The following is a 21789-nucleotide window of genomic DNA, read 5'->3' as shown; positions in this document are numbered from 1 at the left end:
TCCTCTCTGAGGAGGAGTTTAGAAAGCAAGGGGGTCCCTTCTGAACCTCATGACTCAACGGGAGAGTCTCCCTGACAGTTTTGCCTGACCCTGTCCTCTATGCAGTAAATAATCAAATGTACCTTTGCCATCGAATCTTGTTAAACCACTGTCGCATTTACCATTGAACTTTGTTAATTCACTGTTTTATATCAATAAAATATATTGTTGCTTCTCTCTTATGAGTGAAGTGCAGGCTCACTCCATCTGCGACAGCTTGAGAAAGTTGTAACACCACACTCGGATTTTGGTGTTGGTATAGGAACAACATTGGCCATCTTTCAAAGTTTTTGCCAACGTGATACACAAAACATAGTGATGAAAAAGATAATGCAGCTCCTAATGCCTTCTGTTAGAGTAAGTGTGCTTCAAATTCAATGTTCACCGCTTAGTTTTATTTTCATTCTCAGCTGTTTCAAAATGAAGTGGATCTCTCTAGTCTGTACCAAATGACTAGTGTTCTCCAGAGGACTGTTGTATATTGAAGTCAGCTTGACTTAAGTGCACTGGTGTAAATATTGATGTATACATACTACAGCACTAACAAATTGTTTTCATTTGTAAAGCTAAAACAGAATTTGCCTTAGTTTTTCAACTGAATTATTTCAGTTTAGTACTCAGTCAAGGCAACAGATTTCTGTACACTTTTATCCCATTCCTTTTTAACTCTCAACACTTGTTCTATACTACAGTCTATACTACTGTACAGCGGGTGATTTCTGAAGTTTTACCTATTGTATAAGCTTCTAACCATGGGACATCTTATGTAGGTAGCAGAAAATTGCATCAGCACAGCTCTCCTATGATAGATATTTATGCTGTACAACATAATGCTAGAGAGACAGTTAAGCTAGCATCAGTTCCAAAAGCAGTCTAGTCTCATAAGCATGGCATTTCTCCTCAGCTCGTTCACCTTACTCAGCAACAGTTGGGCACTTGTAACTTCACTTGGAACCCCCATTTTTAGGATAGTAATACCTGTAGAGGTAGGGATGCTCCCGCTTCTGCATTTCTCCTCCCACTATTTTTTTTTTTTTTATGTTCTGCCACAAAGGGGTATTCTAATCACATAAGCAATGCTCAATATCCCATATCATCACAGCATGGAGAACAACAACAAAACAACCAAAACAAAACCCCTCACCATCAAACACAAACTCAGTGATTTGTCACAAAGTATTGCCACAAAATTACTTGCACAGAATTATTTTTCTATATTTTTAAAAGCTTGTTTCTCAGCTTTCTGAGAAGCCATAGACAGTCAGGCAGCTGTTAACTTGCGATCAAGAGCAATCATGGTCTTCAGCCCCTCCATTCACCACCACTGCTGCCTCCACACATACCACTGATGGCAGCTAGGGTTCCTCTCTCACTTCCAATATGTCTTGTCCAGGTTCTGACTTCTGTTCCTACCAAACACTTTTTAGTTATACCCTTTCTATTAAAGGCACGTCACAGCACATTTTCCTGGCTGCAGCCAGTTTGGCCCTACAGAGCACCAGGAGGCAATCCTAGACACCTTCCCATTAACAATTAATAATGTCCCATTCCTTGTCCTACTGTGTCTCCTGGAAGAGTGCTAATGAGCCACGTCCATGTACTCCTTTGGATGCATTAGGCATGGATGTTGTTGGAAGTGCTCTGTTTGGTGCCCCAATCCCCACAGGCATACGCTTCTTTGAGGAGGAGGGTGGTTAATTTTTAGAGGTGGGCAGACACCCGAGTTCAAAAGTACAGTCTCTCATATATAAAGCTGGAGAATTATTGATATTTAAGAAAAACAAATCACTTGTGTAACTTTAAAAACCTCAGCTTAAAAGAAAAGTCATTGAGCAATTATATACCATCTTGAAACACAGGCTCCTAAACTTAAGGAAAGGGACAGATTTAAAAGCATTTTCTTTGGTAAAGGTTGACTTTCACAATGTTACATCCTCCTCTTCCAATTTTCTTTTTTAAATGTTGTATATTTTGACAACAATGGCAATTTTTGGAGAAGTGAGTTTTCACCATATCAGAGAATTGCAGTCTATTAGCAGAGGTTTCCTATGACAAGATAGTCATTCATACAATATAACCTTCACTTTCATTTCATCAGAAAAGTTATATCCAGCCATGATGTGAAGCCAAGCATCCGTAAATTGGAATCACAAGCGACACGTTACATAAGCTAGCTGTCTGCAAGTAAAATACAAGGAATTTCATCTTCATGCAACAAATTGCACAACTTCCCACTCAAGAAATACATGCTATCTGATACTCTGACAGAGCTGCTTCGCTTTTAGCACAAACTCCCTTACCCTACCATTATTGTATGATATCACCAAAATCATTTACAGAATTAAAGGTCAAAAAATTAAATTTAAATAAAAAAAATAAAAAAAATAAAATCAGACAACCTGCAGATGGCCAAAAAGGGTTTGGCAGGCTATTAGGGTAATTGGGCCATAGATCAGATTTTCCTCCATGTTCACACAAAACAAAGCACATCACTGCCATTGAATTTCACTGACCAACTAAATCGAGCCCTGATCAAGTAGTCACAGGTTGGTTTTGCAGACTGACCTGCACATTATTAATCTGGGCTATTCACAGAACAGAGATCTAGTGCAAAGCATATGGTATCTGATATGGGACAGTATGATACTCTGAAAATCAAATGAGTAGTGGTGCAGAAAACAGAGCTAAGCAAGAGGACAGAGATAGGAGAACATAATAGGTGACAAAATGAGAAGGGACTGGCTCATCAACACGAAAATTTCCCAGTTTCTCATTTTCCACCAAAACACCAGTTCATTGCCAGCGACAGAAACTAGTTCTGTCCTGCAAGAAGCTGTTGGCTGCTAAGTTTTTCAATTTTTTCCCTTGGCAAATCTGATCGATTTTTTGCCAACTAGAAAACTGCCAAATAATCGTTACTGCTAATAAATTCATTGTTGGCTGTGGCATTGTTTATTTTTTCTTATAATAGAGGCTATACCAGTTAGAGAACTATGGGGTAAAGTAAAAATGCTTGGTAAGTCAATTTTACATGCATGGCCACATGTTGTGTTAGAAACAGTTCACAGGCCTGACTATGCTAATAAAGTCATTAAAACACAAAAGGAATCTTTAAGGTTGATGTACAAACCTATCATGTGTTGGCAACCTACATGAATTGTTTAACTAATTAATTATGCCTGTCTATGTTGCCCCAAAGTTCTAAAACATTAATTAGCATTTTTAGTATTCCTTTGTAAATGCAAACTGTTCCATAAGAGAACAAATGAAAACTTGCTTCCTTTTTCATTTTGTCCTTTCCTCCAAAACTGTTGCCCACATTCTGCTGCTTGCCATGTTTTCAGAGATCTGTCTGCCAACAAACCATAACTTCAGAGCAAACTATGACAACAATAAACACCCCATCTCCAAAGCTAAACCTGCAAACCAATCCCCCCCATTTCAAACCCCCCTCACACCAAAAAAACCCTCCCAGAAAAAAAGCCAATTTCCACAAGGCTCATTTTCCCAGAAACCAGGCTCACAATACTAGAGGTCCACACAAAGCCACACCAGAGACACCTGACACAGAGGTATGTTGGTACCCTCCAACATAAAGGTATTCATTTTCCATGGCAGATGACACTGAAACTGATAGGTCTTTAATTTACACACAGTTCGGAATACAGGACTTGCATGAATCAGGTATTGGAATTGCAACCCAAAATCCATCACAAAGTCAGAAATACTCTGCATACCTTAGTATGCAAAGGTATGTATATCATTAAACTTTTGTGAAAAAGCTACAGTACTTGAGTTGTTCAGTGGAAGTCTCTAGTGAAGAACTGACTGCTAAATCAGTTGGGAAGAGTAAAAACATTCTTAAATTTAAGTGTCTGCCAGCACACAGCATAGCCAGTTCCCTTATCAATAGCTTTCTAAGGCAAACTAAGTAGAAGTCTAATACTTGCCTCTCTTTTATAGAGCTTGTTAAGTGACAATGTATTTCTTTTATATGTGGTAAAACTCCTGTAAACTCTAGATTCAGTTCCCTTTCATCTTGCTAGTACACCACCATTTGGCCATTTGTGTTTACAATTAAGTAAAAAAATGTTACTTTTGTTGAAACAAAACGAGTTCCACTAATTTGATCAATTTTCTCCCTCCCATTCCTTCATAATTTTTAAGTATATAAACTCTCTATAAATTATATGAATAAAGATATTTTGCAACTTTGGGTACCTATATTTAAATCTACGTTTCCTTCTGACTGTCACAGATGACTTCTTATATTGATGTAGTTTTTTATATTAAATTTGTCCATAGCCAAATATTGCAGTTCCAAATTTCGTAACATTTGCTTACCTCTCTCTTAATACCAAGTCTCTAGTCTGCATTATATTGATATTTAAAAAGGTGCAGCTGTCCTGTTATTTTTATAACATCTAAATGTCATAATTTATAGTGAATATTATGCATGGACAATCTAAAGTTTTTGGTTTTGATCACAAAAGCCACAGAAGTGAATATGAATAAAATGAAGGCACACAAGTAATTTTGCAGACAAACCAGCAAACTGCTGGGTACCTGGCTGTGCACTAAAACATCTTCGTCATCTGTTATCAAAAGTTCTTTATGTGCATTTCAGTATTTATATTTGCATTAGTTAAGAAAACAAAAAAGCTCCAGCCTTTTTATCCATCTTTCACACCACTTTCAAGTTTCTACTTTTTCTCATCTACTCTATTTCTAACAAGGACTGGCTTTTTGTAACAACTTCTTAGACTTTGTAAAAAGGAAAAGTTTGATTAGTAGAACACCCTAGAGAAAGACAGTTGTCATTTAATCATTCGTTTTAAAATAATAGTGCTATTGAAATATCCCATTCTCACTTTCAACTATCTACAAATGATGTTTAGGTTCCTACCAGAAAACCATAATACAAAGTTGTGGAACAAGTATAGCATACACAGTATCACTTAAATAGTATATAACTGATTTCACAAAAGAAACTAATAGCCATTTGTCAGCTATCTGACACATGAAGCTTCATTTTTAAAATAATAGTGCTATTGAAATATCCCATTCTCACTTTCAACTATCTACAAATGATGTTTAGGTTCCTACCAGAAAACCATAATACAAAGTTGTGGAACAAGTATAGCATACACAGTATCACTTAAATAGTATATAACTGATTTCACAAAAGAAACTAATAGCCATTTGTCAGCTATCTGACACATGAAGCTTCACGGAGACATTATACAATGAGAAAAAGGCATACAGATTTATCACTAATCATTATACTGCTTCAACACTGCAGTAAACTTTGCTTGCAATGATTCTATCAGTTTTGACAACTGAACACACTTATATTTAATTTTTGACCTAATCTATCTTCAATGTCTTTCACACTGCTTTACTGCTCTCATCAGTCTAGGAAAAAGCAACTAAAGGGTGAAGGACTAATAACAGTAAACATGGCATCTATTCAATCACTTTTAAGAAAGATTATTTCATGAACTGGGAGGGGGATAGGTATCAGTCAGCATTTTTTCAACATAAAATAACCCAACTGTATTACGTGTGGCCACTTCACGAAAAAGGGCACAAGAAAACATGATATAGCCTCAGTTAAGTACAGTTTAGAGGATCACAAATACAAGAATTAAACCCGCTTTGGATGCGCCAAAGTGATTGACCTGAGTTGAAATTCAGTGTTACTGAATTCAAAGCAGAGATGCCAGCACATTTTTCTTGCATGTTTGCTCTCTCAAAACGCACAGTACCAAATATGCTACCAAATATACTCAAGTTCAAAACTGGCAACCCTTCAAAAATGCATTTCTAATCTTTATTTTAATAATACCAAAAAACAGATAAGTAAATCTTCCTAATGGTACAATAGTTCTAGGCCCAGCTCCATACAAGTCTTCTTAATAGGTTTCTTTCAGATTTTCAAACCAGACACTTACGTTAAGCATTTCCATGCTATGTGAAACACTTCCTCCAGCTGTAAACTGTTCCACTGAAAAATTAGATAGGTTTATATAACTGAAAATTAAGAAGATTCGGCAGATTTTTGTAGTGTTATATGAATTAATATTACAGGTAATATTTACTCCCAAAATGTTTTCAGCCAGCAGCAGAACCTGTTAGGGCAGGCAAAAAAGAGCAACAGAAGTTACAATATTCCCTCTTTACTGGCATTAATTCTTTTTCTAATAACTGGGAAGTAGATACATTTTCTAAAACATTAACACATTTAAAAGTATATCAACAATAATCAGTGTGGCAGATGCACCCGCCCTGATAAGGGGGGGGGGTGGTGGTGCATTAAGACAGCTGCATCCTTACTTTTCGCACCCTTACTTTTGCACCTTTACGGTGGCGAGTGCTGACCATCACATACACGCTTTGGGCCAGTAATTATGGTAATGCATACACCTCAGGGGAGGAGTAAGACAGTTAAGGCCCTCAGCCAGTTAGAACTGACCACAGATCAGATTCGACTAGGGTACAAATGGAGCCCCACCGGAGGGCAAGTGGAGCCGGTCCTCCTCGGAGCAGCGGGGCTGCAGGCGGGGACTCTCCCCTTGGGTCGAGACACTGCCCAAGGAAACTCCTCGAGGCTGAGAGCCCTCATCTTATAGGTGAGTGATTGTGCACATTTTGGATCCTCACTGCTAAAGCTGGCTGTGCGGTATTAATTCCTTGTACACCATCCTGAACCTGTGGTTTACTGATGTTGTCGGAGTGTTGAACGATTTTGATGAGCCTCATTTCTAGTTAGTTTTCTGCTAAACAATTTTGGTTTAAATAAAGTTTATTTTTGAATCTATCACCTGCCTAGTTTGATTCCGTTAGCCTCCGCGACAGTCAGTATGATCTGTATTAAAAAAATGCTACAGTATTATCATATTGAGCAAGCACAGCCTCAATAGCTGCTTTCTCAGTATAAGAAGCATTTTTACTTGTCAGACACCTCATAAAAACCAACTTGCAGACTTCCCTGTAAGTTGTTTACTACTAGGAAATTGTTAGCCTGCAGAAAAATTGTTGTGCTACTTTACATTTCTTGTTTTGAAAACTTTCATCCATGGTCTAGATTCTATAAACACAGAATAGACAGACCTGTACTCACTTTACAATTTCACTTAAATTACATTACAGATAGAGAAGCAGTTCATCAAAGGATATATTGCAACTAAACCAGCAGATATGAGAGGGTAAGATAGATGTGTGCAGCATTAATCTTTCTAACCCCTGAAATATTAAGTTAAAAAAAAAAAATCTTACAAAAATGATTCCACTGCAGCGCTCTACTAATATTCCTCTCATTCACCCAGGGGCTTCTCACAACTGTAGGTCAGGAATCTGCTCCTGTAAGTTCCTAGCTGAGACAAAGGCTTTACCTAAAACGTTAGCAGAGAGCACAATTCTCTCTTTCACTGTCTAGCAATCTACTTCGAACAAGGCTCGCATACACACTAGCAACTGATGTTTCAACAGAAACAAGCAAAAAAACCCCAAATGCTAAAAAACCCCAAGAAGTCAAAGCTCTTCACACTTGAAGTCCTAAAAGATGTATAGAAATTTGAAAGAAAAACTGTTTCCCAGTTCCATATCATTGTTACGGATGAATTTTACCTAAGAAATTGTTAAATTTCATTTAAGGAACTTCAGAGCATTCATTTCTTATGTTGCATTCAAGAAGTAATGATGGCAAAGGTCATTAAGTGATTGCAGTTTTCTTAATTTTACTATATATAGATGATGTAAAGTTTGATTAACTATTCTAAAGCAGTTTTTCACATTCCATTCAAGAGTCTCATTTCTCTGTATGGCCACTTTGTACCAGTATATGCAGCCATCTAACTCAATAAAATTCTAGAATTAAAATCTAACAAGTTGCATCCAAAATGGTCAAAGTTAATAGGTTTCCTGAGTAAAAGTGAAGCCTAAGGAAAAGATGTTGAAACACTAAAATTTGCAGTATTTCAGAAATAATATATTCAAAATACTGTATTAATAAAGGCCAAAGAACAGTTCACAGTGTCTTCCCTTTGACATGAATTTCAGTATTCATGCAAAGTAAAACCAAAGCCTCTAACACACATTTATTCTAGCTAACATTCAAACAGTACTTCAAGGCAAGCAGTCCAGCAGGTACAATCTCCTCACTTTTTGCTTCCCTTTAGTTTCTATATGGACCACACTTCATTATAAATGTCAAGTTAAAACAAAACCGTTGGGCCTTACCTCTGTCACTGAAGTCATCCACAAGAATGATTTCTGCTATCAGGCTGTCTGGAGTGCGGTTGATAATACTGTGTATTGTTCGCAAGAGTGAAGTCCAGCCTTCGTTATGAAATGGTATAATTATGCTAGTATTGGGTAACTTTTCCAAGTACACCTTGTGCTTACAGCTGGAGAGAGAAGAAAATAATTGTATAAGCATACTGAAAAATCTGACTTGGCAAATACTGCCATCCATTTGGGCCATTCAACCATCATGGTTTCTGGCATAAAATCCAACAGTGTAATCAAGCAGTACTTTTAAGTGAACTAGTTATTGTCGCATGAAATATTTATATTGCTTACAATAAATCTGAACAACGACAAAATTTAAGTACACTGGCTGGAATTAGATTCTTTTCCTTCACTGGAAACTTTTTTCTGCAAAATGACAGAGGATGTATCTTCTACAACATTATTTCCAGAAAACAAATCCTCTTATCAGAAAGAATTCTGAAACATAATATGAAGCAAAAGAAAATCTGAAATGATTGGGCTTTTTTGTCCATAGCAGACAAAATTTGTCAAAGCAGTCTACTATACCAAGAGACAAACTCTAGAAAACAATTCAGTGTTATTATCCTGGCTGACATGCTCACAGTATGCAAAACAACAACATCCACAAATACAACTCCAACTTCACATCTAGATATCCAAAATGATTGCGCTATTAAATATAGAGATAAAACAACACATGATTCTGAATTGAAAAGCATCTATGTAATATCAGTGCTTATACCATTTTTAATAGACTTGTTTACATATTTGAGCAAAAAACCCACTCTTTAAAAATAAATAATGACCTTGTAATTCAGTTTCTCCTAATAGCTGAGAATATTCCATTAATAATGTTTAGGTTACTGAAACTGATAGGATCTCATCTGTCATGGTTTGCTGAAAAAGTGGGAAAATGGACACATTGCTCTGTTGTTAACACAGCATGGCATTTTCAGCTCTGGGGACAAAGTAACTGAATGATTTCTCATTCCCCAAGAGAAAGTCGCACCCTGATAAAGGTATCCCTACAAGCAGAAACATGTCAGCTTTGTGATAAACAAACAAAAGCAACAAAAAAAAAAAAAGGAAAAAAGTTTAGACCTGCCACTTCTAGGTATAAAAAAAAGTACAGATATCTTTGCTGCTTTTCAGAAAGAATAGCTATGCATGTCAAATCCTGCTGTAGGTTATAATGTTGATTTACATATATTTGCAGCTTAGTTTGCATTTCCAATTTATAAATGTCACTTAGAAATCAACATTTACCAATTTATTGTACAGCTACCACACTGAAGAAATGTTCCAAAGAAATAATAAAAACTATAGCTACTAAAGTTGTATTTGCAAAATATTAACTTTTATGTAGTTGTGAATAAACAATCAAGTTTTTGGATGTTTTCCTAAAAAATAAGATTTAACTCAGACATTTCTTCCTAAAACGTGGCAACAATGAATTTAATGACAAGCTATTTGCAAAAATAGTCTTTGAAACTTTTTAATAAGCAGCTTGCTAGTAGAACATACATGCACATTGAAAAAAGAACAGTTGCTTTGCAAGAATGTGAAGTTCTGGAGAAAACAGTGCCCATTACCTAGTGACAGAAAAGGCTAAGTATACATTCCAACATTTTGGGAGGGAAACAAAATCCACTGCAGCAATAGAATTAAGTAAAAATTCTTTTTCTTATCTGTAGGAAGAAGTACAACAAAGGAAGCCCATTATTAATACGTAGCTGCTTCAGCTGGCAAATTAAGAAAACCACCTACCAAAACCACCACCTAGTGTTGCCAGCTGTTTGCCGACAGTGATGCTTCTTGGACTAGAACAACTGCAACTACTGTACACACATGTAAGTCTCATGCTATTCCTGAAAGCAAGATTTTTCCTTTAGTATTTTTAACTCCCAGTAAAGTATGATTTTAAAACTTATGTTCTCCATCCCCATAAAACCCCAAGCTAAAATCCCAAGCCAACAAACAAAAACACCACACAAAAAGAAGCAAAAGAACCCCACATGTGTCAGACTACAAGTTCGAAAGGGTAAGGGGAAAAAAAAATAATACCCAAACCACCCAAATACATCAGAATGTCATTTCTTTTTAAAAATGTCGCCCCTCCTGTATAACAATATACCTTTTGAAAGAGGTTGTACTGAGATTTGTGTATTTGCATGGTCAATATTGTAACCTTAAGTGCATACAGGTGGGGAAGGTAATTGGATTTGGATATTCTCATTGATAGTTTCAGAGTAATTGCATATTCCGAGTGATGAGAAGGAGAAGCAACATTGACGGACCTACTTTTAAACTATTTCATTCTTCCTACAGAACAGATTGCTCTATTAACCCTAAAAGAGAGTCATGCTTAGAAGACAGAAGAGGAAAACATCTTACATTTTCTAAATGTGTCTCCATCATTCCACTTTGACCTTTAATCCTCATTTATATTTACTTTTACTTTGATAGTCATTGCAAAGGTACCTGGCTATATATGAATTGATTTCTAGTAAGAGCCACAAACCACCAAAATGCCCTTTTCCTACTTTTCTCAAAAAAGCTGGTCATATTTTCAAATTCATAGAAATTTCATCATCTATCATTAAGACAGTCTGTTAGGTTTCATAGCAGTGGCCTACTTGCCTTTCTTCAGCAAGTTAAATTCCGCTCATTTTTAGCCCCTTGCTCTCTGACACGACACTAACTGTAACAGAAGATCACTAGGTTTTAGAAGGCTTAACACAGAAATCCATTTTATTTGAAGTTCTATTCAGCAATATCTATAGCAGCATATAGCTGGCTCTGCGCTGTAAGGGGCTGCAGGACAGATCTGATGGATAGCTGTAACGCTCAGGAAAGGCCCATGAATTGCAATAAAGATGCAGTTAGACATCCACTGCTGAGACACTGGATTTTCCAAGAGAATAATCATATACGCGTGCAGCATTTGTTCAAACTCCGTTAGTGTGGTTCTTTACATCCTGCATTTTAGAAATGATGCCAAATACCCTGGCTGCCAGAAGACTACCTGGAAGCACAGACACTGCTTCTTGTAAGCCATTGCTAGTCTTTGAAATAACGATCAGGTCTTTCTGCCTAGAACAAAGAACTAGTTACCATATCACTAGGTCAGAGTGAAGTCCATAATCATAAACCATTATTACATTTAAATTTATTAGTTGCCTACAACACATAGAATAAACCAGTCTAGGTAGATGTATGATTCATGCATTAAGCAGAAAAGATAACAGTTTTTATATGTAACAGTAACTGACATAAATCCATATATAATATATATATGTGTTATATAAGATAAATCTATGTATGTCAATTCATCTGTGTTCTACTGATGAGAATGATGTTTAAAACCAAGAAGCATCAGCAAAGTTACCAGATAAGCTACTAGATACTTTTACCATTAACTGCAATAATTTTGCATCAGCATCAAAGATTTTTAGAAGTGTTCTTTCAACAGTAGTTCATTAGCAAAAATTCTGTAGAGTGCATTTGCAGAGGTGCTGAAGTAAAGTTTGATCATAGCTTCAAACTAACCTTGCTTTATTATCTATGCTGGTTCCAAGGTTCTAACATACCTCTTAATAAATAACTATTTTATTTTTCAGCCACCATAAAGTGATACTTTCAAGACTACATGCTTTTTGCTCTCACCAAAATAATCCTAACATAACAGCATTTTAAGCATTCCTAAGCAAAATACAGACCTGACTTCACTATGTCTACTCTCTAAAATTAATTTGGTTAATAGCTTAACTACCCTGTGGAATGAATGTTTTAAAAGCAAGATTCTTGATCCTCCAAAGAAATGCAAAACTATAGTTCAAGAGGCTTTACATGCTTTTTGCTCTCACCAAAATAATCCTAACATAACAGCATTTTAAGCATTCCTAAGCAAAATACAGACCTGACTTCACTATGTCTACTCTCTAAAATTAATTTGGTTAATAGCTTAACTACCCTGTGGAATGAATGTTTTAAAAGCAAGATTCTTGATCCTCCAAAGAAATGCAAAACTATAGTTCAAGAGGCTTTCGTATTTCCTCTTTCGTATTTCCTGAAGAATGTAATTTTACCAAAATTTGTTAAAATAAAAAAGCAAGGTTTACTGTAGAAAGAAGAAATGCTATATATAAAAGATTACCCTTACCATCCAATTTTAACAGTGTTTAAATGAGCACTAATATTCGTTAGATAAAACTTTTTGAATTATGGTATATATGTTAAATGAAACTGAACTGACTTCCTACAGAAATATTTAAAATACTGCTGAGCAAAATAATTTTATTTTCCAAAGCCTCACAATTTCAGTGGAAAAATTTTGTCAAACTTGTATTGATTTAGAAAATGATAGTACTTGCACACATGAACTCCAGTTGTCAACCTCCACCTGAAGGCACTGCAACTTACTTGCACACTTTAAATGAATGAAGGCACTATGTGGGCAGTAAGTGTTATTCAGGTAGTTTGAATGGCAAAATTTTTGTATTTCTAAACCATGCACTTGCCCTAGACACTTAAAAATGCAGAACTTTTCAGACAGAGTTCAGTCAAAAAATAACTAGTCTTTTGGTTGTACTTTTCAAAATGAATAAGTGGCTGCCATCAAAAGAGATTATTTTAAGACCTTGGAAAGCAAGGTCATTTATTTCATAAGTGCAGTATTCAAATGCCTGAATCAACAAGTTGTGGGGCAGGGGGGTAAGGGGGTGAAGAAACAGCTGTACATATCTAGGACTCATGGCAGGAATACTATTCAAGGCGGAGAAGAACCTGACGATTGAAACTAGAAAAGCACTCCTACTCAGCATAAGCATTTTCTGCTTAACCTGAATAGAATACTACAGATTGACCTTAATAAAGTACTACAGATGCTTTCCCAAAGATGTGTCTTTTCTTGCATTTAAACATCACATATTTAAGTACAGCACACCAGCACTTATTCGTGGAACAATGCTGAATAATAGGTTCAGTAGCTAAGGTTATGAGAATGACATTTGCTTAGCATAAATGTTAATAGATTTCTGCAAACTTGTTATTTAATAAACTCTTAAATTTCAGAATAATTTCTGTGTGAAGTCTGAAAATGATATACAAACGTCTTGGTAGAACTACCTAGGAAGAAAATAACCATGATAAGCAACTGTCATCCTGCTAGGTTAGTAGCTCACACCTGTATTTTCTTACTGAAGTTATTACATTAGCATTCAGAACAAAGGGAGTTTAGACAAGGAGGATGTGCAAGGGGCATTATGCATTTCCCTCGCACAAATCCTCAGAATTATGAAATAACATTAGCAATTTGGACTTTGCCAGAAAAATATTTTATAAACACAAACACTTGTGTATGTATGTCTGAAAAAATTGGCACAAAATGATGAATTTGCTGATGAATCAGATAATCTTGAAAATGTCATTGTATTATCATGAATCAAAAGTTATGAACCTTGAATTATGCTTTCAAGTACTGCTATCCTTGATCAATATTGTCTTTCTCTCCATGATATTTCAGAACTTAATATCTGATATTTCTTATCAAAGAATAATACTACATCATTACATTTGTCCCTTAGAGACTTTCAGATGAGACTTTTAAAAACAGAGGACCTCTCTACCAGGACATGAGCTGTTTCCGAATTAATTTTCAAAGCAGTAAGTACCTCTTCACTATCTCTGGCCAAAGAATCTCCTTCCTCTCTCCCTTCCATTATTAGATACATTACTAAGCACTAATCATATGTATGATTCAAGTATGTCGTTTATTACAGTTTTGAGAAACTGAACTCGGAAAGTTGCACAATACTGTTTATTATACACACCTACCACAGAGTCACCAGAAAACGGCTACTATGAAATCAAAGTTATTTACAAAAAGGTAAGGTAGAATTTATTTGTAAATAATTTGTATAGTGAAAAACGTTAAATATACATAACTGACAAAGTGGAACTTTCTACCAGCTTTGTATTTGGCATGCTGTTCCTACAGTTTGTTATTGTAGATGGGTATTTGGTTCCAGGAGTTCAAGGCTTATTCATAAAATGCTACACTGTCACACCCTTTAACTTGCTTTAAAACACTTAATACTGATTTAGTTATTCCTTTGAGATACAGAATTCTTCTGCTGGGTTGAAACAAGAATCAAAACCGAGTTTCTGAATAAAACACTTTTAGAGTCAGTTTCAAAGTTGCAGGGAGACTTTTAGAAGGTTAAAAGAATAGTAAGAGGTTCCTCTATGCCTGAAATACTAACCTGCCTGAGGAAGAAAAAAAAAAATTGTCACAGAAACACCTGGAAGCTATTTGCAGCAGGCACTAATAAAATACAACTTGAGAAGAGGACCACTCATAAAAAGAAAGGTAGTGAAAAGGAGTTACAATTACACTTCTTTGTTATTCACTGAGAGTCCTAAGACTTAGGATTTCATTTTGTAGGTTAGCCTATTCTACCAGGCAGAAATAAAGAAATAGCATCCTTTTACTTCAAGGTATAGGGATAGTTCTGTTTAATTCCCTGATGAGTTTATAAGTAGGAAAAGAAGGTCCTAAATCATCATACTAGCTTAAGAAAAGATGCAGAACTGCAAAATTCTCCATCTTTACAGCTTCTCTGTTAACAGAAAAATGCAGAAATCTACTACCTCTGTAGAAGAGCAAATGAAAGAAAATGGGCTTCTAAAACGATGAGAAAGGAGAGCAGAGATGGTGCCATTTCAGCCACTTTACAGCAAAAGCTGATTCATAAAAGCAGCAATTTGTTTGACCCTGTGAATATAGCAACAACAATCTTTTATGCACATTGAGGGATGCCAATAGCAATGCCTTGGCCAGTTACCAGGTTCTGTGCCTTCTAGACACATCAACAACCTTGTAAACCACCCTTTCTGATAGATAATAACATAGGAGAAGTTAAATGTCTCGCAGACATCCCTTTGCTGCATTTAGGAAGCAAGGTAACAGCCTACTACGGCAGTTACTGGATCATAAAAGTAGCCCACCTCCAATTTTCTCCTGTTACAGCAAGTGCCAGAGAAAGTTAGAGCAAAACAGAAAGAGATTTTCAACCTTTTTTTTTCCCCCACTGGCTTTGTCAGCACATGCTCTCTTAGCTGAGCTGCTTTTTCAGATCTGACCTTTTCTTTCCCTTTATTAAAGGAACTACAGCACCCGCTGGGCTCCCAGCTACTGACAAGCCCTCTACAAAGCTACCAGGACAAAACATCTTCCAGTGAAGATTTACATAGTAATTGTCTTAGCTTGTCAAAGTATTCAATTTACAGCAACAAGCTTCAGTCACACCGTGTTTCTGTTCCAATCTAGCCTTGTCAATCGAGCCCGATAAAGTAGTGATAACTAGTAATTTCTGCTGTCGTTTGACAAGGCTGTAAAATTAGCTTGGGTGTGAGTTGATGGAGGGGAAAGTAATCTTTATTTTCACAGTGGCTCACAGCTGGGAAGCAAGCAGGCATTACTGGGTATGGGCCTCAATAAATGTCACAACACTTTTCCCTACTAGAACAAATAAACCTTTTCCAAAACATTATTGCTATTTTTATGGGGGAAAAAAAAAAGGAAAGATTAAATTGTACAGCAGAAATAGTTTGCATTATTGCTATTAAATGCACCAACAAACAACATGTCTTGGAAACTAAATAGGCAAAGCCCTGTGTTCTTTATGTAGGTTTCCCTCAGTATGGACTTCATCAGAGCTGATAGAGCTGAATTAGGTGCTTGTTACTTTATGTCAAATTGCATCATTTTGGTCTGTCGTGGACAATCTCTCCAGCAGCACTGCATGTCTTTGAAGAAATCAAAGTCAGTGAGTTTGCCTCACTTAATCCTTCAAACTGAATGGTTTCTCTAACCAAGGGAAGAACATAAGAGGCAGGTAAGCCTTATGACACAACACATGTTCATGTTTGCAAAGCTTTGTTTTACAAGATGATGGTTTTATACCTCACTATCACTGAGGGAAAGATCTAACAAAAATTAAAATAAATTTAAAAAAAAAAAAATCAGTCTTTAACATGCTTTAAGAAACTTATCTACTTACCCATATGTATTAAATCTAGGCTAGGGAAAAAAAATGAATGCATATAGTAATTCTATACCATCTCAAAATCCCTCATAAGCAAGCTTACATAAGATGTCTTACTAAGCAGACATCTTAGTACTATATTTCAGCTTAAACCTTGCACTTTATTACCTATGAATTCCAAAATACCAGCAAGCAGCCCAATTTATATAATATATACACATACGCACACCCAAACCACTTTTTTTTTTTTTTGAGAAGATTACAGAAATATCAATGTAGTCAAAATTCATTCATTCACATCAAGCACACTGATCTGATTGCCTCTGAAAAGTCAGGCAGACCTTACATAAAAAGCCTCTATTTTGAGTCTAGGTTTGTTTTCCTGGCTGAAGGAGGAGAAACAGGATTAGAACCTCAGGTTTTTGTCATCTCAAAGTGCATTTTAAGCACACTACTTCAGGAACAAATCAACCCGTGATGTTCAAATACCCTTTCACTTCTGTTTTAGAAATCCTAATTATCCTTTTACCACTTACCCTTATATTCCAAAGCCATCCCGTAGGCTTCTAGGAACCCTCTGGCATATCAACCACTCATCCCAGTTTTGTGCCAGTCCTCAGGAACCTCTCCCAGTTGCTGCGGTCATTCAAAGATAGTTGAGTGGCCTCAAAATGATACCAGTTCCTTCAGCATTCATGGGTACTTCCCATCAGGGCCTACGGACTTACAATGTCCAGTTTGCCTAAGTATTTTAAGATACCCCTTCTGTGATCTCCCTACATCTCTCCTCCACTCCCTTTCACAGCAATATGTGACCAGGCTCACACCTCCCTCTCAACATCATCTCCCATACACAATATATGAGATTAAATAATGGGCGAGATATTACCAGGTCTGACCAGTGTCTATAACACCAAAATCACAGCTGACAGATACGGGAGCAAATGCTGTGAGAATGCTGCCGTCGGGCCTCATGGACTACAGGTGCCAGCATGATCAATAAGTTCTCATGCCTTCTACCACATCTTGCGGCCAGCACAGCCTTTGGAAAATCAGAGCTTGATAAGGTCATTCATAATCAAACCAGGCAAAATAGAAAGAAGTTGCTTTTTCATGCCAGCCTTGCTGCACATTTGCTGTCCTTATTACATGAGGTATAATAGCTAATTTTGTTGCCAGTGAGAACGTACCACTGGCACTTGCTGTGTTTTGTTAATATTAGAGCTGAAATTTCATTTGCTTAGAAGTATCCAGTCTTATGCAAATTCACTTTAGATACACGCCTAATTGTATGAAAATATGCTTGGAAAGGAAACAAGAACGTATATATAAGAAAAAGGAAGGTAAACTGAAGCTTTCCATAAAACTATTAAATTAACAGCATATAACATCATCACTTTCACCTGTGAACTGCAAAGGTACAGATCCCCAGAACATTCCACATTTCTCACATATCTGAGTGAGGTTACATGTACTTTCCAATTTTAGTATTGTATTATTTGAGACTTAAAAGTTCTGGCTTAACCATTGCCAAATGCTAATAGACTTGGCTATACCAGATGCTCAGAACTGGCTGGAGGGTAGATATCCTTCAGTATTCCTGTCCTTATTAAGTTTAGATTTCACAGTTGTGTTTACTGCAGCTTGCTATTTTCTCAGCAGTGTGGGAGGCTTTACTGGATTCTAGATAACATGCAAGGCATCTAAAGACACAAGAACTACTTTCCTCTTGTATAAACAGCTTATTCTTTTATCAAATTCTTTTCAGTAAACAGAAACAGACCCATCAGGCTTGGACTCTCCTCACTGGCCTATTAAACACTGCGGCCTGTTCCTCACCAATGGACGGAAGGGGAATCGTCAATCTTCAGCCACATTTTAGCTGTTCTTGCCATAAAAAAAAAGAGACACACAAAGCACCCAGAAAACACTTGGGAATTATTCCATGTTACTTGTTACTATCAATACATATCGTGCAGAGGGACTGACAGCAGGCACGACAGAGACAGAAGGCCACAAGTTTTCTTGAGTATAAAATATTCCTGATCCTGTTTTGTGGAGCTGCACTTTGGATGAAATGCCCTGAAGCAATTGCAGAGAACAATCTGGTGAGGCTTGGAAATGGGGACATTGCCTATAATGTTTTTGACCGCATGACTTTCCACCTTCGCTACGTTATTCAGTAACTGCACAAAATGCCTTGAGAAGCAGTCAGAGTAATAACCTCCAGCTTTCTCACTACCCCAGTAAAAGCACGATTTGAGTTTAACCAGTTGCTCTGTGGCCAGATGAGGTTAAGGTAATACCAGTAAACAGCGGTACAAAGCAATGCAGCATGTATATGTCTATAAAGACGTTTCCGATTTCCCAAAGTGAATGGGAACTAGAAAGAAACCACCTACTCTCTTAGTTTCTTTCAACATATAATCAAAAATTCAACAGAAGATTGATCCAAACAACTAACTACTTCCATGAGCCTTATTAAATATTGTGAAGTTCAGCATACTTAAATTAGATTAAATCATTTTTCTTTTAGTGTCTTGAAGTAGGACAACCTAAGCCTGTCTTTAAGATCATAGAATGCTGAGGGAATTCATTGGAATCTATCTTGGAGTACTGGATTAAAGATGGATTTTTAAATTTCATTTTTAAGGACAATATACATAGCTTAAACTGTAACAAATGCACTGTATTTATAAAAAGAAAGTAATTAAATACATTCAATGCCATAACTGAAAATTTTTAGAGGGTTCAGATACGAACTACTGCATGACTGTATAACTATATTTATATAATATATCCCCTTCCCATATTAGTCTAGTAATTCTAGTCTTTCTGCAAAGTTTACTAAAACATAACTAATGATTAACAGTAACTCTACAACTATTATAAAAAAAACCACCCAACAAAAACCCAACCACCCCCCCCCACCCCCAAGAAATCCTATCACATATTCATTTTAGCCTCTTTTAAAAATACAAGGGACAGCAACCACACTACATTCAAATATTTTGAGAGAACCGTTCAGGCATTCTCTCAGCTTCTGCTACTGATAAGGAGGGAGAGTTGAAGAGTTTCGGTTATGCAGAACAGGTAGAGTGAAATTTGCTTTTTTTACTATTAAAAAGAAAGAAAATCTCATTAGTGTTCAGGACACAGAAGATCTCACAGCCGTTAGCTAAACACCTGTATTTCTTTGAATATGAAAATGCATTTCTTCTGAGGCCTGTGAAAAGTTTAATGTGTAAAAAAACGAAGCATAGCTCAGACTTCTGAAAAGGAATACTGCTTGGAGTGACAGTGAAGGGCCACCACTTCACACAGCAATAGCAAGACCAGCAGTCAACACTTGGAAACACTGACTCCAGCCTATATGTGCTAAAAACCAGACGTCACAAAAATCAGGTTGGGCGTCCTTAATGTACAATATGAACATTAAAAACTTCAGTACAAAATGAATCTATCTATGCCCATGGAAATCTAAAAAGAATGGGATTTCTTGTGATAGATTATTCAGGCAAGCCAACAAGGATTTGTGCATCTGATCTGTGACTACACAAGATATCAACAAATAATCTACAAATTGCAGACAAAAGGAGACCTGTTGTTGAAATCAAGCTATACAAACATACCAAAACCATGGAAGATTTTAAATTATAATGCTTGCAATTCTGTTGGTATCAGAAATTAACTTGAATTCCTTGATTCAAGAATGAAAAGCTAAAAATTGCATGCTCTAGTTTACAAGGACTTAGGAGTTTGAAACAGGATATACCGCAAAATTTGTATTCACTGTTGAGACTAGATGATTGCAATCATTCCCCCAAGCCTCATTAAAATCAGATTCAGTTTTGTTTGTTTGAACAAAACTGGTATGATTAGCAGAATATTTAATAATGTTGAAAAGAGAAGAATTAATGGTAACTGCTGTATTAAATAATTAGAGTAAGTAGCATTTGTCTCTCTACAATAGAAAACAATACTGCCAGCATTTTTGCTAGCTTTATCGGGTTTATTGTATTCCAGACTACAGAAAGTGGCATGGGGCAGGTGAAAAGTAAAAATAAAAACACTCTTATTAGCAGAATATTTAATAATGTTGAAAAGAGAAGAATTAATGGTAACTGCTGTATTAAATAATTAGAGTAAGTAGCATTTGTCTCTCTACAATAGAAAACAATACTGCCAGCATTTTTGCTAGCTTTATCGGGTTTATTGTATTCCAGACTACAGAAAGTGGCATGGGGCAGGTGAAAAGTAAAAATAAAAACACTCTTCTCGTGGATTTTGAAATATTTTTCATATTGGTACAGAACTTCTAACTCTTAGTAATTCCATTACCAGCTCCCAATACTATCCAAAATTCATAATGTTGCCTTCTACTTTAGGTGACCAGAACTCTTATTTTCACTAAATCAGTCCTGAAATCCCAATGAACTAAGACGATAAACCCGTTTTAGATTTTCATTTGGAATTAAAGGAAAAAGAAAAAGTTTTGTTTGTGTTGTAGGGTTTTTTTTTGGGGGGTGGGGTGGTGTGTTTAAACTTAAAGCCAGGGGGTGATTGTGGGTAAAGAACAGAGAATTAGCTAATATAACTTGGCGAGAGCATCCACTGTGAGAAGGCTTTTGCATGAGAGTGGGACAGAAACAAGACATCAAAGACCACTCAGAAACGGAAAAAAAATATTTTTCAAATGTAGCTTTGAAAGACAGAAAAAAACCCCATGGAAAATATTAGAGGAATGCAATAGAAACATGTTAAAGACACAGGGAAGCTGTTAAGTCAGCCTTAAAATAGAAGTTAACTGTTTCATTTCTCTATTTTTAGAGCACACCCATTTTAGTGTCTTAAGAAAGGAAAGAAGAATCAATCTGAATACATCTTGCTGAAGTGCTTTAAGTATATCACACAAAGGAAAAAAACAAGAATATTATTAAAAAAAAATGAAAACCTGAATTTCTCAGAGCTCAATCAACTAAGCATTTGTTTAGTTCCACCCATCCCCCTCCAGGAAGATGTATTTCGCAAATCCTGAGCCCAATTTCCAAAGAATCCAAGAAGGAGAATGTTCATTTGGATTAAAAAGAGCAAGTTTTCGTTATCTGCTATCTTTGCACACTTCCCAGAAAACCAATCACTTAGAAGTGGGACTTGAAATTTCTTTGGTCTAAGATTCCGGAATAACATTTTTTCGATGAAGTGATTTCAGAGAAACGTAGAAACTGCTATAGCTGCTCTTGCTCTTTCAATTTAAATACCTTTTAGAATCATAGAATCATTGAGGTTGGAAAAGACCTCCAAGATCATCGAGTCCAACCATCGACCCAACACCACCACCCACTAAACCATGTCCCTAAGCACCTCATCTACACGTCTTTTAAATACCTCCAGGGATGGGGACTCAACCACTTCCCTGGGCAGCCTG

The 21789-nt window shown here is 36.4% G+C and overlaps 1 protein-coding gene across 1 annotated transcript in view; it reads right to left on the bottom strand.

Annotated features, from left to right (window-relative positions):
* The window catches only part of GALNTL6 (polypeptide N-acetylgalactosaminyltransferase-like 6), a 356296-nt gene that overhangs the window by 282108 nt on the left and 52399 nt on the right, over nt 1–21789 (bottom strand). Inside the window, exon 6 of the mRNA XM_009272361.1 lies at nt 8281–8447. Coding sequence (XP_009270636.1) covers nt 8281–8447 — 167 coding nt within the window. The remainder of the gene's footprint in view (nt 1–8280; nt 8448–21789) is intronic.

The sequence above is a fragment of the Aptenodytes forsteri genome, unplaced genomic scaffold, assembly GCF_000699145.1.
Source record: "Aptenodytes forsteri isolate BGI_AS27 unplaced genomic scaffold, ASM69914v1 Scaffold13, whole genome shotgun sequence".
NCBI lineage: Eukaryota > Metazoa > Chordata > Aves > Sphenisciformes > Spheniscidae > Aptenodytes > Aptenodytes forsteri.
The sequence above is the reverse complement of the archived record's forward strand: the minus strand, read 5'-3'. Positions and strand labels throughout refer to the sequence as shown.